This window comes from Ictidomys tridecemlineatus, chromosome 16 (assembly GCF_052094955.1).
Source record: "Ictidomys tridecemlineatus isolate mIctTri1 chromosome 16, mIctTri1.hap1, whole genome shotgun sequence".
Classification (NCBI taxonomy): Eukaryota; Metazoa; Chordata; class Mammalia; order Rodentia; family Sciuridae; genus Ictidomys; species Ictidomys tridecemlineatus.
The window spans coordinates 38,644,302-38,661,826 of NC_135492.1; the positions used below are offsets into that span (position 1 = coordinate 38,644,302).

The window sequence follows — 17,525 nt, forward strand, 5'->3', positions numbered from 1 at the left end:
CCTGACCTGGGGTGGAGGTTGCTCTGCCATAGAGACCATCTATTTCTCTTCAAGTTCTCAGCCACCTGGAAGACAGCTGTCTTTCAGTCTGTGCTGCTAATTACCAGATTATGACAATTAGATTTTATTCACCACTCATAGTTATTCTAAACTCAACAGGCATCTTTTTAGATATCATTTATATAAAGGGCTTAGACTCAGGGGCTGGGGTAGTGGCTCAGTGGTAGAGCACTTGCCTAGCAAGTGTGAGGCACTGGGTTCCATCCTCAGCATCACATAAAAATGAATAAATAAAAATAAAGGTAACGACCATTTTCTACCCTGAAAATGAGCCACTCCAGATTCCACGAATTGATTCCGCTACTGAATAAAGCTTGCTGATCTAAAAGTAAACAAATAAAGATAATGTTTCCATCTGTAACTAAAAAAAATACGCTTAAAAAAAGGATGAGGGGGCTGGGGTTGTGGATCAGCAGTAGAGTGCTCGCCTAGCATGTGTGGGGACCTGGGATTGATCCTCAGCACCACCTAAAAATAAATAAATAAATAAAGGTATTGTGTCCAACTACAACTAAAAAATAAAAATAAAACAGATTGAGTCAATAAACTTTTCTTCTAAAATCTTAGAAGCTATTACTGTATTGATTGCAATCTGCTTGATTGTATCATACTTCTTCACCTATCTAATATATCATCATCATTATTAGGAAGTGAGAAGTTATATCATTGTTTTCATAATGAAAATGAAAGGAGGTGCTTAAATATATGGTAGCAGTGGGGAAACCGCCATGGCCCTGTGTGGAATATCAGCAGATGCATAAAGGAAAGCTTTGGTTCCATTTAAGACTATGACAGTCTTGTTTAAAAAGTGTGAAGAGAGCACGTGTTGTCATTTTTATTTTGAGACTTAGCAAATCATGAAGTTGTCTTGCTTTTCAGTGACCAGCAGTAGAAGCTCAGTAGTGATGTTTTCCAGATGTGGAAACACAATGGAGATATAAACATATAATAGAAGGAAAAAAGCAATCCAATTTTAAAAGAATTTGTTAGCCTGGTATGGTTGCACATGCCTATAATCCCAGCGGCTAGGAGGCTGAGGCAGGAGGATCACAAGTTAGAGGCCAGCCTAAGCAACTTAGTGAGGCCCTAAGCAACTCAACAAGACCCTTTCTCTAAACAAAATATATAAAGGGCTGGGGATTTGGCTCAGGGGTTAAGTGCCCCTAGGTTCAATCCCCAGTTAAAAAAAACAAATGAAAAAGTGGGGGGGGGATTAATTAGTTTTTATGTGAGAAACAATGCAAATAGAGCATTAGATTTTTGTTTTGTGTACCAGGAAGAATTTGACTTGAACTTCAGATCAAATTTTAGCAAGTCCTGTAATACCGTAGTCTGTTTATAAATTATTTGTCCAGTTCATTTTACATAGTTCATGTCTTCTTATCCTCATTTTAATGTCTTACTATAAAACATCCTTTTAAAATTTTTTCTTCTCAAAACTGAGGTTCAGTCTCACCTCAAGTATTCTGGGCAAGTGCTCTGCCACTGTCAATCATCTTTAAAATTTGTATTTTAGAAGCAGACAAGGAAAGCTTAATTACTAAGGCAGAAATGTTATTAAGATCTTCATAAGGTACAAGTTGATTCCTAGAAAACAAATTCTTGTATAATTGTCAGTGTAAATAGCTGTGGCTAGTTGGATTTGTTGTTAAACCTACCAGTGGTCCAGAATTCCAGAATTTCAGTGGGTTAGTAATATTTCTCTGTGTTGCTGCTTCAGGAAATGGCTTGCTCTGACTCACACACACCTACCTACCTACCTGCCTAGCCCCACTTTTAGTGCTGCTGAGAGTAATTGAAGCACCTCCTGCACACTGAGCATGCGTCCCTACTTCTCACCTCTACTTCCATCCCTCTTACCTTGTCTCAACTTATATTCCTCCTCTATAATTCTGCAGTATTTTGTGTTTATCTGTATCAGACTATTTCACTTAGCATAATGGCCTCATTATGAAATCGTAGACATGCATTTGCTACCTGTTGCTGTGTATTATAATATCTTTCTCTTCCATTAAAGTATAAGCTCTTAGAGGCCAAGGATGTTACTGTATTCTGAGCATAGTTCCTGTCGTATCACAGTTCTCTGTAACTGTGAAGGTTTTGTTAGGCATGGTGGGGGCGGGCCTGTTAATCCAGCTCCTCAGAAGGCTGAGGCAGGAGGATCACAAGTTCGAGACCATCCTAGGCAGCTGAATGAGCCCTTGTCTCAAAATAAAAAGGGCTGGAGGAATTATATAGCTCAGTGGCAAATACTCCTGGGTTAAATCCCCACCATATACACATACACAGATTAATCTCATTCTACCAGTAACTGACTCTTTCATCTGTTAATGGAGTCACTTCTTTACCTAAGAATCCAGTGGTGAAATTACTTTGGAGTATAGGTTAGTGGTAGAGGGGGTGCTTCGCATACCCAAGGCCCTAAATTTAGTCCCCAACACTAAAATGAGAAAGGAGACAGACAGACACAGGAATATTATTTCTGCAATCTTCAAGTGAAATTGTTGAGAAAGCATACAATGTAAGAACAAAAATCTCAAAAATGGCATTAAATTTTCACAAGTGTAAGAGTTGAGACAGTGATTTTAGGGGTTGATATGTGTCAAGTCGATTGGAGCTTAGAGCTGGTTATGGAAGAATAATGTGACGAGCATGGGGTACCTAGTATTTTCAAGAAATAAATTTGTTTTAACTTTGTTTTTAACCACACAATCCAGCATTGCTCACAGTAATCAAGATGGACGCAGCCCAGGTGTCCGTTGCTATTACGCACGTAGATAAAATGGACTATGACTTTATCGTTTTGTTTTGGACTGAGGATTGAACCCAGAAGTACTTTATGCTGGCCCTGGCCTGCCTTATTTTTTGTTTTGAAAGTTTTGCCCAGTTGCATGGGACATTGCCGAGGTCAACCTCAAACTTTTGATCCTCCTGCCTCAGACTGCCCAAATGTGGGGCTTTCAGGTGTGCTCCACCACACCTGGCTTATTACCTCGTCTTAACGGGAAGTAAATCCTGGCACATGCTGCGAATGCATGGACCAGGAGGGCACCAGGCTAAGTGGACCAGCAGTCGGTACACTAAACATGTCTCCGTTCACCTCAGTGTTTCTGCGTCCAGCTGTACAACTGTTAAGCTAAGCATCTCTTTAGACATTCATTTGCCATCTCCAGCTCTGATCTGGCATCACAAAGTTCATTCTTGCCTGTGCCTTTGGCTTATCTCTGTGTGGAGAAGGGACTGTGCCCTGCTCTGAGTTGCTGCGTGTTTGGTAGGACAGCAGTTTCCCAGCTGTGCCTGGCCTTGCGTTCCTCCATTTTGAGGAGTAGCTTTGAGCTACTGCATCTTGAGTGCAAGTGCTCAGGCAGAATGAGGTGGTAGCCCAGTAACCACCAACATGTTAGGCACACAGAGTTTATCAGAATATAATCTCCAGCTACGCAGCACAATCATAAGGCACAAAATGATAAAGACATTCATCGTGCTAATAAAAAATGACCACCTGTGAGCTCACCAAATGAAATCAGAGGCACACGGATGCACGGGCGTATCAGCCCCAGATCATAGAAATCAGGCTTTTTAATTGACCAAGCTCACCAGAACAAAAAAATGATGCAAATCCCTCACCAGAAGCATACGAGCAGAAGGGCACCTGAGACAGGTACAGCAGCGGGCCATGGACTTGTCAGCAGACCACCTGGTGTCCCCACACTTTAGCCCAGCTCCCCCTCCCTACTGACAGGGTCCACTTGGAAATTGCCACCATCCGGACCCTTGCCCTGAACAACTCCAGACCTTGGACAGGTGCTGACGGGTTCCTACCCCATCATGGCCCTGCTTGCTCATCTTAGTGTCAGATAGGGGCATGTTTCCCTCGTTATTCAAAATAATGCTATTCCAGATCTCATCTGGTGGGAAAATGGTTTCAATTTTTCTTCTAGTTCTCCTCCCAGGTATTTTCAAGGCCTCTCCCTGGTTGCATTGAGTCTGCAGGGTTCCCCAAAGTCATTACAGGAGAGAAGCAGGGCCTGTCTACTCAGGAGCAGGATGGGATGCAGTGGTGGACACAGGCTCGTACTGGATGCGTCAGCCCCAAGGTATCGGGAGTGGGTTTGTGTAGCTGGACAGCCTGGGAAGGGGTCAGCCTGAGCCGGTGAGCAGGGCATACGCCACAAGAGGAGACCGCTGCATCGGTGGAAGACTGGTCACACAGGGAGGGAGGGGGTTGACAAGCTACGTGGATTAGTGTGTTGGGGACAAGGGGAGCCAAGTTGCTCTCTGTGATCAGAGAAGGAAGTTTCAAATATGGAAAGGAAGAAAGTTATACTGAACCTGTGGTATTGGTGGGAATATTGTAGTTTCAAAAATTGTTTAATATTTCAAGTTATTTAAATAATTTAAAAATCATTTTTCAATACTAGAATAAAATAAAGCTTAACGTAGCTTAAAAGAAAGGAATATAAGTTTATAAATGGAACCAAATATTATGTACATACCCTTAAAAGGGTTGCCAAAGTTTGCTGAGCTTTGAAAAGAACCATATGGTTTACAAGCCAATCCTAGAAGCTTCAGGAAAAACTGATTTCTAAATTTTCAGCTTTATAAATTGAATGTTATAAAATCTAAAATTAAATCTTCTGGATTGGCCTCCCATAGACAGAAATTCTTTTAAGCATACAATAGAACTTTTAAAAATAAAAAAGGACAGGAAGAACATAGATCTCTAGACCATGAGGAACTCATGGATGACGGTGGATTCGTTTCAGCCCTGAGCTTCCTGGTGTCCAGAGGAAAAGGTCACATACGGTATATTAACTTTGGGTTCATGGATTTCCTAGAATCACATAAAAAATTTCCTGGAGCAGGAATATTTTTTTATGAACTTCACAAATGAATAGGTATTTTAAAGAGGAGTCTGTAACAGAGTCTGAGTTCATTTTTAGAAATCCCTCTGCAGCCACGTTAATGGAGCACGTATTGCAGAATGAAATGTAGAGTTTAGATGAGTATTCAAATATGTCAGGAATCAGCATTTTATTGAATGCCTTTTACATGCCTGCAAGAGAAAAGAGTGCACTCACGCAGTGGTCTATTTCAGTATCTCATCAGTGACGCAAAGTCACTCTTCCTTTTGTTCTGGTGAGGAAACAAACTGAAATTGAAGACCCCACCCAACATTTCCAAGCTAACAGGAGGCCATGTGAGGTGCCGGGGTTCCTTCTGCTCCTCCAGACTGTTCTCTCCAGCCTCATACCTGCTGTATTTGGGGCATTGTGCCAGTTGCTAGTAACATAAAATTGATCACAGCAGAACCTTGCCCCTCAGCCCTCAAAAAGATTAGGAGAAGGAATGTAGAGAATTACAAAACTAGGATGACTTGCTCTAATTTTAAAATTAGTGATCATGTACTTAATTTTGGTTCACCTTCTTTTTTTAATATATATATATTTTTTAGTTGTCAATGGATACAGTGCCTTTATTTGATTTTTATGTGGTGCTGAGGATGGAACCCGGTGCCTTCCACATGCAAGACGAGTGCTTGACACTGAGCCACAAGCCCAGCCTCTCACCTCTTTAAACAGTGCCCGCAGTGCTGGAACTAGGGTGCAGCCCAGGGTGGCAGCTCTTGCAGTTCCGCCCCCAGCACTGCAACAAATAAGTTAAGAAGAATAAGAAAGCCCGCAGTGTTTTATGGGATTCCCTTATTTAAGTCTCCCCAGGCCGTATGGAAAAACATCTACTACACACAGGCACAGTGAGGCGGAGGATTCGGGTGAATGGGCTCAGACAGTCCAGTAGCAGGATCAAAGCTTTAGAACCAGGTTTGGTGACACTTGATACCATACAGTATTCGTGAATGTGCCTGTTTCCAAAAAAATGTGAATAGTTTTTGAAGGGAGGGAGGGAGGAAGAAGAGTCCATCCATGTCTAGTCAGTCTCCTGCCGCTCTCCTTTTGGTAGCAAGGACACACTTTGTGTCACTGAAACAGGGCGGGTGTGAGCTGGGGAAACCAAAACCCTTAGGATCCAGAATGTCTGGCAACGTTGCCCTAGGGGCCACGCTCCATGGCTGTAGACGCACAGTGTTTCCCATCAGGGCTTTTGCTCTGAAGGCAGGGATTCTTGTGAGAACAACTAGGCTTAGAAATGTCCCGAGCTCAGCCCAGTCCTGTGGCTGAGAAAGCCGTCTGTGTTTGACTATGCATCCTCAGGAGAAGGAGCAGAAGGAGCAGGGTGGCTGAGGACATGACAACAAAATGTTTTGTAATCTCCTCATACAAGCCACAGAGACAAAGAGTGAGTTTCAAAAAATGTGAATGCATGTTTAAAACTATAAGGAAACTTTTCTGTTTTTAATGTTGGTGATGGTGATGAGGGTGGTGGTTTATTTGGGGGTTTTGTGCACTTGAATAAAAGAATCTTCCTACTGGATTGCAATACCTGCAGCAATAGTAGCTGGTACCTTGAAATCTAGTTTAATTTTGTTGGGCATACGCTCATGCATTGCACATTTCCTAAGAAATTTTACTCTTTATTTTTAAAAAATATTTAATTTTTAGTAATACCTTTGTTTTATTTATGTATTTTTATGTGGTGCTGAGGATCGAACCCAGGGCCTTGCATGTGCCAGGCGAGCGCTCTACCGCTGAGCCACAACCCCAGCCCTACTCTCTTTATTATTGTGGAATGCTGGAGAAGTCTTTTGGACTTTCTGAAATGTGAGTTTTGTCCTTTTGTGCAGTAATGAAGATTCTTTCTGCAGTCTAAATGACTAACCAAAGTTATCATAATTGAAAGCTCAGGTAGGCCTTAGAAGCTGGAAAACCTAGTTTCTAATTCTTTATTACCTATCAGTTATGTTAACTTGTGCAAGTTTCTTGTCCTCCCAGCTTAATCTTTGAGTTGAGGAAAGTAGTAATACATCAGGGACTGTTAGAATCATATCAACTACACATATATTCTTTTTATACAGTAATATATACTAAGATCATGTATTAAATATGTGTGATTGGCAACCTTGATGATGATAAGGAAGAATAGTACATACTTGTACATTTATTTTCTTTAGAAACTGTTGAAGATAAAATTTTTAAATACTGATTTTTGCTGGGTATATTGGTGCACACCTGTAATCCCAGCTACTCAGAAGTCTAAAGTAGGAGGATCCCAAGTTCAAGGTCAACCTCAGCAACTTATTCCCTGGCTCAAGTGTTTAAAAAAAAAAATTAGAAGAGGTGGGGGTGTAGCTCAGTGGTAGAGCACTTGCCTAGTATGAGCAAGCCCCTGGGTTCAGTTCACAGTACAGAGGGACAGGGGACCAAAAAAAAAAAAAAAAAAACCTGGATTTCCTAAAAAGTCATGCTCAGCCTCTGAGGCCCTTTCCTACATTTTCCCCTGAAATTGCTAGCAAAACTCTTTGATCTCTAAACACCCATGTGGTGCCAGCATTAAAGTTATAATGTGAAATTGTAAGGTTCATGTCTTATCAGCAGTGTAAGCATTCATTTTGCATCTGATTTTGGTCCATGGAACACAGTATTGGTCAATATCTGAAAACTTGGATGAGTTCAGAGATTCTTTTAGTACTTTTTGGAATTTTTGGATTCTGTAAGATGCTTTTTACTGTGGACATCTTCATTAGATATTATTCCTAATATAGTTGTTTTTTAAAAATAAGTGCAACTTGGGAAATCTACCAAAGATGCAAGAAAAGCTTTGATTTACATTTTGTGAAACAGTGGAGATATTTTTTAAAACTCAAATTGAGAATAAATTAATAAATGGCAGGCAGATTGTTTTTCTTGGAGTTCATAAACTGAACCCAAGAAGGCCTTTCACCCTCAGTTAACTTTAGTTTTTTTAAGTACCAGTCAAGTGTTGTTCCTTCTCTGATCCCTACCCCCCCTCCCCCAGCTCTTTTTCCCCTTTTCAGGCCTGAGGATCCAACCCAGGACCTCGCCTGTGCTAAGCCATCTGTCTCCCTTTACCACCAAGCTACATCTGCAGCCCAAGATTTTTTTCTTTAGCAGAAAAGAGCTTTTTGCAGGCTTGTTAGCCTGTTGGGCAGTTTTTATACACAGGCTGTAACATGCATAGGACGAACCCCTTGGCCCGCAGCTGTGCAGTGAAGAAATCCTGAGTAACTCTGAGCCCACCGGGACGCCTGGCTCAGGGTGGGCGGTTCACTGTTACTCAAGAAACGCCATGGGAGTTGGAAAGAGGAAGAGAATTGCCACAAAGGGTGCCCCGAGAGAGCTCCACGTGGGCAAACAGCTGGGCTTTCGAGGCCAGAGGGTGTGGGTGGACAGCAGGATGGAGAAGGGTGAGCTGGAGTGGTGACAGACGCTTGGGAGGTGACAGACACCATGTGAGTGTCATACAGTGGTGACCAGCCTCTGGTATTGATGAGCGGCTGTCACAGTGTGGTTCAAAAGAGTGGAACAAAAATGAAACTGGCCAGGTCGTCCGCTTTCTTTGGAACATACAGGTTAAGATCTAGAATCAAGCATGTCCCTGGCATTTGACTTGTCCTCTGAGGCAGTCCCCTGTGGGGACCCCAGAAGCCAGCTGGAAGCACATTGGAAGGTGAGCAGATGACTTGCCTTCCCTCGGCCTCCATCTTCTTTAAAAATGAACACAACAGTAAGTAAGTTGCAGAGTGTTTGAAGTTTGAAGGAAGTAACGTGTATGAAGCGCCTGGCACACAAATGACCTCTGCTCTTCTAGTGGGGATCGGTAGGGCTTTTAATAAACTCACTGTTGAGGGTGAGGAGGCCTTTCTTTATCCCATGGTACATAGTAGTAAAATAGTGTCATAAATATTTCTAATTCTTATTCCACTCACACATAGTCTGCCTCGCTATTTGTGTTATGCGACGGCAGCTGTCTTCTTGCTTCACGATTTAAGATTTTGCACATAGAGGAGCATCTGCTTATCTTCCAGATTTAGCAAAGCACCATGGAGTACGGTGGCACTTTCCTGAAGAAGTCTCTTGTGAGAACATTGAATTCTTTCCTCATCCCAATCCCCTAGAATTCCCAACTCATTGCGAAGTTCAGAGTTGCACAGATTACACTATCTCCCAAGACTTGATTTAGCCAAGGAAGGAGCTCAAACACGAGGGAACCAAGGCTTGGTGGGACTTGGCTGTATAGGTAGTTGGTGTCCAAACTAGTTTTGGATCTGTTTTCTTCTCTTCAAGGCTAGGACTCTTTTTAAAAAATATGTTCCATTCTCCTCAAATCAACTAGCTACAGCTCTGCATTAAAGCTTGTTGATCTTAAGAGTTGGTGGCTGGGGAAAGAGCAAGTCCTACTAGGAAATGCTTCATAAAGGATGTTTTGTGTTTTTTTTGTTGTTGTTGTTTTGTTTTGTTTTTTTTTAGTAGTGTTTTGTAATATAATACACCTGTCATCATCCATTGAAAGTATACATCCATGGCTTTTAGTTCGCCTACAGAGTTGTACAATCATCAACAGTGAATTTTAGAACATTTCTGTGACCCCAAAAAGAAACCCCATATTCTTTACCCACCACTGGCCTCTCTGTCCCCCTTAGCTGTAGACAACTGCTAACCTGGTTTCTGTACAGATTTGCCTGTTCTGGACGTTTAGGTAAATGGAATCATGGGTGGCTCACACCTTACTTATCCATTTGCCAGTTGATGGACATTTATTTCGGTCACAGTGAATGCTGCTGTGAATGTGTGGATGTAGGTTTGTGCAGCTCAGGCTTCGCTTCCCTTGGGTCTGCACTTGGAACTCTGGATCCCATGGTGACTCTTCCTTCCCAGTGGATCATTTGAGGACCCGTCTGTCTCTGTCTTTTGTTCCAGCCATCCTAGTGTCACGTGGTAGCATCACCTCCTGGGGTGGGGATGGGGATGGGGTGGAACCCCTTCCTCACCTGCCAGGCTAGTGCTCTACTCCTGAGCTGTACCCTCAGCCCTCACACTTTGACTTTGATTTACTTTCTTCGGTGGCTAATGATGAGGTTGATCATATTTTTAAGTGTTTCTTGGCCATTTCTGTATCTTATTTAGAGAAATGTCTATTCAGGCCCTTTTCCCATTTTTTAATTGGATTGTCTTTTGAATACTGAGTTGTAACAGGTCTGTATATATTTTGTCTCTAAGTCCCTTATCAGACATAAAATTCACAAGATTTAGTCCCCATTCTGTGGGCATCTGTTCATTTTCCAAAGTATTGTTTTTGAGAAATCAAAATTTTAATCTCATCTTATGTGCTTTTTCTTTTGTCATTTATGTTTTTAGTATCATATCCAAGAAGCCATTGCCTAATGCAAGGTCCCAAGGACATTCATGTTTTAATGTAGGCTCTAATGTTAGGTCTGGTCAGTTTGGGTCTGTAGTGTGAGGCGGGGTCCAGCCTTGTTCTTCTGCATGTTGGTAGCAAGTTGTTCCAGCATCATATTTTAAAAAGACTGTCATTCTTTTCCCCATAAGTTGTCTTGACAAGAGAGGTGACTCTTAAGCATTATTTTTAAGGGAGAGATGTTAATGAGAACATTCTAGTAGGCTTCTGAGTAAGCGATGTGAAGAGAGTGAGGTCAGGATGAGATCTTTAGGCCAAAGAGGCATTTGCCAGTGGCTGATGGTGGAAGCCACAAGTAGTAGATGAGGCATCTTCCAAAGAGGAGCGGAATGTGGAATGAGAGAGTGAAGCTGTAGTGGAAGAGGTGAGTGGAGTGTCAGGAGTCTGTGGTTCCAGTCCCAACCCACAGCAGGCACATGGCCTTGAGTAAGCCCCGGGCCTCGAGAGCAGCAGCTGACATCTCCCTAGGCCCTGCCAGATGAGGATCATGCACAAGCCTCAGCCCCTCTTTTTGGTAAAATGAAAATGATATGGAATTAATTACTTCAGAAGCCTTTTGTAGAGTCATACACACAGGAGGGATTACTGTGCCTGAAACTTGGAAATGAGAGCCGGCCCCGCTGCATCCACGCCTCTGGATCCAACCAACTGTGGATTAAAAATACTCAGGGAAGAACCATTGTATCAGTACTGAACAGTACAGACCTTTCTTTTTTCTTCTTGTTATTATTTCCTAAACAATACAGTGTGGCAGTTAATCACATAGCACTTCTGTTTTGTCAGGTGTTGCAGGTGATCTAGAGATGACTTAAAACGTGGATGGGAGGATGTGCATAGGTTCTGTGCAGATGCTGTGCTGTTTAATAAAAGGGACTTGAGCAGCCACGGATTTTGGCATCCAAGGAGGGTATTAGAACCAGTTCCCCTGGAATGCCAGTGGGGACTGTATCCGGTGACTGGTGGTGGCAGTGGCCAGCAGATACACGTGTCTACTCCCTTTGATAATAAACGAGTGTTCCATGGTTATGAAAGTTGTACCATTACCAGTCAATAGAGCAATGATTAATCCAGTTCTGCCTGATTTCTTTTTTTTAAAGAGAGAGAGAGAGAATTTTTTTTTAATATTTATTTTTAGTTTTCGGTGGACACAACATCTTTTTATTTTATTTTTATGTGGTGCTGAGGATCGGACCCAGCGCCATGCGCATGCCAGGCGAGCGCGCTACCACTTGAGCCACATCTTCAGCCCTCTGCCTGATTTCTTTATGTCACCATGACTTTGACTTGAAAGACAGTTTGTCCTGGTGGGTAGAGAGCCAGGAGGGAATGGGATATTAGCAAAGAGATTGAAATTATTAGACAGATTAGATCTATGGCGTGGCAGGGGATGTCACTCAGTGGTACAGTGCCTGCCTGGTATGCCCAGGCCCTGAGTTTGATCTCCAGCTCCACCCAGAAAAAAAGTTGTAATTCTAGAAGGGTGATGTGTCCTGAGAGTGGTGACCTCAGAGGTCAGGTGGAACGGTGTCACGTGGTCATGAGGTCAAAGGTATGTCCCATCCCATTGATTAGCCTGTAAATCCCAGAAGAGCAGGGTGTTCTGGAGCCCAGTCATACAGTGGTTTATCCGTGTGCGCTGGAGTCATTGAGACTTCTGTCTCGGAGTCTTCAACTGAGAGGGAAGAGGAAGACCCACAAGGTAATGAGCGCACAGTGGGAAGCCCAGGTGAGTACTGGGGACTGACAACAGCCTGGGTCTGTCCTCTGCCCTTGCATTTTTGACAACTAGTGCAAAGTTCATTCTTTATTTCTTTATTTGTCACTCTGCTCCCCTCTGGAGAAGGGAGGCTCTGAGCTAAGAAGAGGTCTTGTTTGGGGATTGTATGGCCATACTCTTTGAAGACCCTTCTCACCCTGCCATTAAAGGCCTGTGGTGGATTTGCAGGAATCGTGGATCTAAGCACCTGTTCAGTACTCGTGCTGAAGCTCTGGTCTTGGGGCCCTTGTGCATTTCTTTTTACACATGTATTTTTTAAATCGATTCAGCCTGGGAGTAATTTTTTATTGATACTCTTCATTTTCCTTTTTAGTTAACTTAGATACTTACATGTGCACAGTGTATGTGGGTCTCTGCATACTTCTCCCTGAGGTTGGGAATTCTCTTGAGCTGAGAACCAGTATTTGGGAATATAAGCCTCGATGTCGTATAGGAAAAGAGTGTGTGCAAGAAAAGAGCACGGAGTCGGGACGGTGACGCTCACCTGTCATCCCAGGGGCTTGGGGGGCTGAGGTGGGAGGATCGTGAGTTCAAAGCCAGCCTCAGCAAAAGTGAGGCCCTGAGCAACTCAGGGAGACCCTGTCTCTGAATAGCATACAAAATAGGGGTGGGGATGGGGCTCAGTGGTTGAGGGCCCCTGGGTTCAATCCTCATTAGCCCCTACCACCCACCTAAAAAAAAAAAAAAAGAAAAAAAAAGAAAAAGCACACATCAGTATTTCTTCATTGGTCTGTCCTGCGCCCTTGCGTTTTTGACAACCAGTACAAAGTTCATTCTTTCTCTCTTTATTTGTTACTCTGCTGTTGCTGCTGCTGAGTTATCAGGCATTTGGATATGCTTCTTTTTGATGTCTAGCTGTTGGAGATGTCGTCACCTGGCACAGAGGACACAGAGAACTTTGAACTCTAATTTTCATCAGCAAACTTTGAATATCTGCATAGAAATCCTTGTTGATTGGTGTCTAGGAGAACACATCTGAGATACAAGCATGGAATAGGGGAGTCAGCTCGTATCCATTGAACCCTGCTCAGTTTGAGGCCATCCTAAGCACTTGAGGATGAGATAAAGAAGTCTCAGATCACAGAGACCTGAGCTGTTTTCATATGCACTGCTCTGCTTCTTAGAAAAAGGTAGGGCTGAGAGGAAGAAAGGACAGTTGAGTTGAGAAATATTATTTGAGAGGAAGCAGATACCACATGCTAATTTTGCATGTGCACTCATGCGTTTACCTGTGTGTCTAATGTGATGAGTGCAGTGTGATTCTTACACTAGGTTACCTCTCTCCTGTGGATTTTAAGATCAGGAGATCTCAAATTAGTCTGCATAGGTTTCAAAAATCCTTCCTTTGTTCGTTTCCTTCTGCAACAGGACACTGAACCTGTTTGGAGTGAAGGGAAATTAAAATGGTGTGTGTTTATGGGGTGTGTTCTTAGTCTCTTCCTACATGGAGGTTATGAGATGATTGGCAAACCACTCACTAATGAGCACACACTTGTGCTGTGTGCAAACCAAATTCAGTTAAAACCTGGGTGCAGTCCCTGTCATTGGACAACATTATGCAGAGGGACATATTGTCTGTCTGTTCCTCAAACTTTCTCTCAGTATCAAGTCAGATTGCCAGAAAGCTACCCACCTAACCTCTCTTCCTTTAGGTAACATAGAAACTCATTCAGTGAACTGTGATTGTATTATAAGCCCTTGTTTTGTTTGTTTGTTTGTTTTTTGGTTTTTTTTTTTTAATACAGATGTATATAAGGATCATCTATGAAGGATATTTTTCTAGCTTTTATAAAATCATTGTTAACAAATGTAATAGTTTTTTTAACATACAAATTTGTGTACAAGTTTCTTTGTTCAAATATGCTGATTAATTCTTAAGCGGTTTTTAAGAACTAATGAAAAAAAATACAACAAAACCATCATATCTCCATTTTTGCTTTGGTCGTCAGAAAAATCGAGTGTCTAATTACAGTAACTAATGTTATTTGAAATTTCTAGTTCAGTTATCTGTCTCCCTATCTTCCAATACTTGTATCTTTATTCTTTAATTATAATTTTTATTACGTTTTCAAAAATCATATAAATTGTACTAGTCATTTTAAATCATTTTTGGAGGTAGGCTATGAATTAGTAACTGGTAGTGCAACAGAATTGTGCAGTGGTATATGAAGAGTCGCTGCAGGCCTTAGTATGTTAATGCAGCACCTGAGCAGAGATGGATTTTTTGAAACATACAGTGTTTTAGGACTAAGAACCACATGTGAAAGCTGAAAACTTTATTTTAAGAAACAATAGTTCTGGAGTTTATTATATAGTTTTTCCTGCCCTGAAATATATGAATTGCACACCAAAACATTCCCAGTTTAAGGGCTTAGGCCCTTGGTGACAGCAAAATGCTGTGAGTGATCGAGTCCACACGTCCCATATGTACCTTCAGTCAGTGATTGTTGAACCTGTAATCTCTGACATCTGGCAGTTGTATATCTTGAACTTTTTCATATCAATGGATGATATATGGTATTAGAAAATTACCCTAGTTATGATAATGAATGATATTGTAGTTATTTAAGAAAATGACCTTCAGGTTTGGAAATACATGCTGAAATATTTTGGTGTGGCTCAGGCGGTGGGGCTGCTATAATAAAATACTGTAGCAGAAATTTTTTTCTCAGTTCTCCATGTTCTGGATCCTGGGAAGTCCAAGGTGACAGTACCAGAGATTCACTGTCTGGTGAGGGGCTGTCCCTCATAGATGATGCCTCATTGCTTTTTGTGTTCATGTGGCAGAAAGAGAAGAGAGTTCATTGAACTTTTTGAAGTGCAGTTATCCTGTGACTTAATCACTTCCCCAAGCCCCCCTCCACTTAATAATAAAACATTGGGTGTAAGTTCCAGTGTGTTACTTGGGGAGGGAGGTCGCCAACATGTAGAGTGCAGCAGTGTATAGTGTCAGGTATGACTCACTTCTGCTGGTTGAGCTGTGCATGTCTGGGCGTATAGCTAAACCACTGTCAGAATTTTATTCTTTTATTCAGAATATTATTCTTCCAGCAAACACTCAAGGACTGATACCAAGCCCTTTCAAACTTAGCGTTTTTGCTTTAGATAGGGTTTATGTTTGTGTATTATTCCTCAACCTGCTCCCCATCTCTACAAACAAGTACTGTCCTGAATTTAGTAGTTTCATTAACACGTATGTGTTTATATAGTTATTTCGTATACACATCATGTGTCACTTAGCAACAGGGATCCAGTCTAAAAAATGCAACTTTTGTCAATGTGTGATCATTGCAGTGTGTACTCACACAAACCCAGCCTGCGGTGCACCCGGGTAATGTGCTGTACAGTTTGTGGGTCCTAGGCCACAGTCCTGAGCAGAGTGTTACTACACTGAAGACTATAAACAAGTGAACACAGTAGTGTTTCTATATCTAAACATAGAAAAGCTAGAGTGCAAATACACCATAAAAAAATCAAAATCGTACACCCGTGTGGGTGCGCATGGGCCTGGAGGTTGCTCTGGGTGAGTCAGTGGGTGGTGAGTGAGCGAGAAGACTGGGGACATTCTGTCCACGACTGCAGACTTTGTCATCACTGCATACTTAGGTGGCCCTACACGTCTTAACATTTTTTCTGACTCTATTAATATTTTAATATTTAAATTTCTGATTCTTTTATATACTTAGTTTAAAACACAAACACGTGGTCTGGGGGTACAGCTCAGTGGTATAGTGTTTGCCTGGCAGGCGTGGGGGCCCTGGGTTTGACTCCCAACACCACAAAGAAAAAAAAATCCCATGTTTTACAGCTGGACAAAAATATTTTTGTTTCTGGACATTTTATATATATATGTCTTTCCTATTGTTAAGATATTTATTTTAAAACTTTTTTGTTAAAAACTAAGGCACAGGGCTGGGTTGTGGCTCGGTGTTAGAGCACATGTGAGGCTCTGAGTTCAATCCTCAGCACCTCATAGAAAAATAAATATAAAGTCATCTACAACTAAAAGTATTAAAAACAAAACAAAACTAAGGCACAAACATTAGCCTAGGCCTGGATAGGGTTGGGATCATCAGTGTCCCTGTCTTCCACATTTTGTCTCACTGGAAGATAACGCTCACAGAGCAAGATGGTTTTCTGGAATACCTCCTGAAGGTCTCCCGGAGGCTATGTTATAGTTAACAAAAAAAAAAAGGGGGTAGAAGTATGCCCTGACAATTAAAAAAAATATATAGCATAGAGACTACATAGTCATTTATTCTCAGGTAGCATGTGCTACACCTAATTATATGTGCTCTACTTTTATACACGTGGTAGTGCAGTATTTTTGTTAGTACCCGCATCACCATGAACCCATCTGAAGTGTGTTGCGCCATAGCACCTCAGTCAGATCAGTGTCACTAGGCAATGGCAAGTGACCTCACCTCCATTATAATCTTAGGGGTGACTGATGTGTATGCAGTCCTTTGTTAACTGAAATGTCTTTATGCAAACATGACCATCCGCATATCTATAATAATATATAGTGTGTGGTTACAGTACATAATGTATACATGGTTGTACTACAAAAATAATATATAGTACATGGTTTTCAATTGTTTATACAGTATTCTTTTACCATTTTATATAAATCTCTCAATGTATATAGAACATTCAACTGTTTTTCATGCATCATGGTCTTGAAATTTAATTACATTGATACGTACAGCTCTGCTTTATTTATTGTAACTATTATGCATTGTTCTCTTTTATGAATAAGCCACAGTTCTGGACTGAGAATCGTGTTAGGGGTACACAGGCTGTTTTCAGCAATATGGTCTCCTGATGGTGACACGTGAGAGCTAGTTTTGTATTTGTACCTGGGGATGGAATCGCAGGGTTGCGTGCATAGTCATCTTCAGTTAACCACACACTGCCAGGCTGCCGTCCCTCGTGACTGTACCAGTGTAAACTCCCATCACTAGTGTCGGGACAGTTCCTGCTGACTCATCTTCACAAACACTTCCAATATTTTCCTCCCTGAAGGTGTGAAATGGTATCCACACAGTTAGCTGCTTCTTAGTGATTTGCTTCTGTTGGGCAAAGCTCATAAAAGCCAGAGGAGCTGATTGACATCTCTCGATTTTTCCCTTAGGAAAAATGAGTGTTTAACTACACAAACAGATTCGCAGACGATTCCGAATGAAATGCTGCTTGCTGGTGAAACGCTGTATTTTCAAGGGCATAATAACCCTTCTTTTGGGAATTCTATACAAGAATAACTTGGAGGGAAATTTTTCCCATAGGATATTTTCACTTTCCAGTTTTATCCTATCCTTGCATTTGTCTCCCTGATTCTCTTAGCTCTTCTGAC

General features: G+C 41.8%; 1 protein-coding gene across 8 annotated transcripts in view; it reads left to right on the forward strand.

The window, feature by feature from the left end:
- Positions 1-17,525, forward strand: part of Tmcc1 (transmembrane and coiled-coil domain family 1) — a 164,303-nt gene that overhangs the window by 93,663 nt on the left and 53,115 nt on the right. Inside the window, exon 1 of one of the 8 annotated variants that reach the window (XM_078033432.1) lies at positions 11,973-12,121. The exons of the other annotated variants lie outside the window; for them this stretch is intronic. Within the exon in view, the coding sequence (XP_077889558.1) occupies positions 12,098-12,121 (24 nt within the window). The 5' untranslated portion in view covers positions 11,973-12,097. Of the gene's footprint in view, positions 1-11,972; positions 12,122-17,525 lie in introns of those variants that run through there. 8 annotated transcript variants of the gene reach the window in all.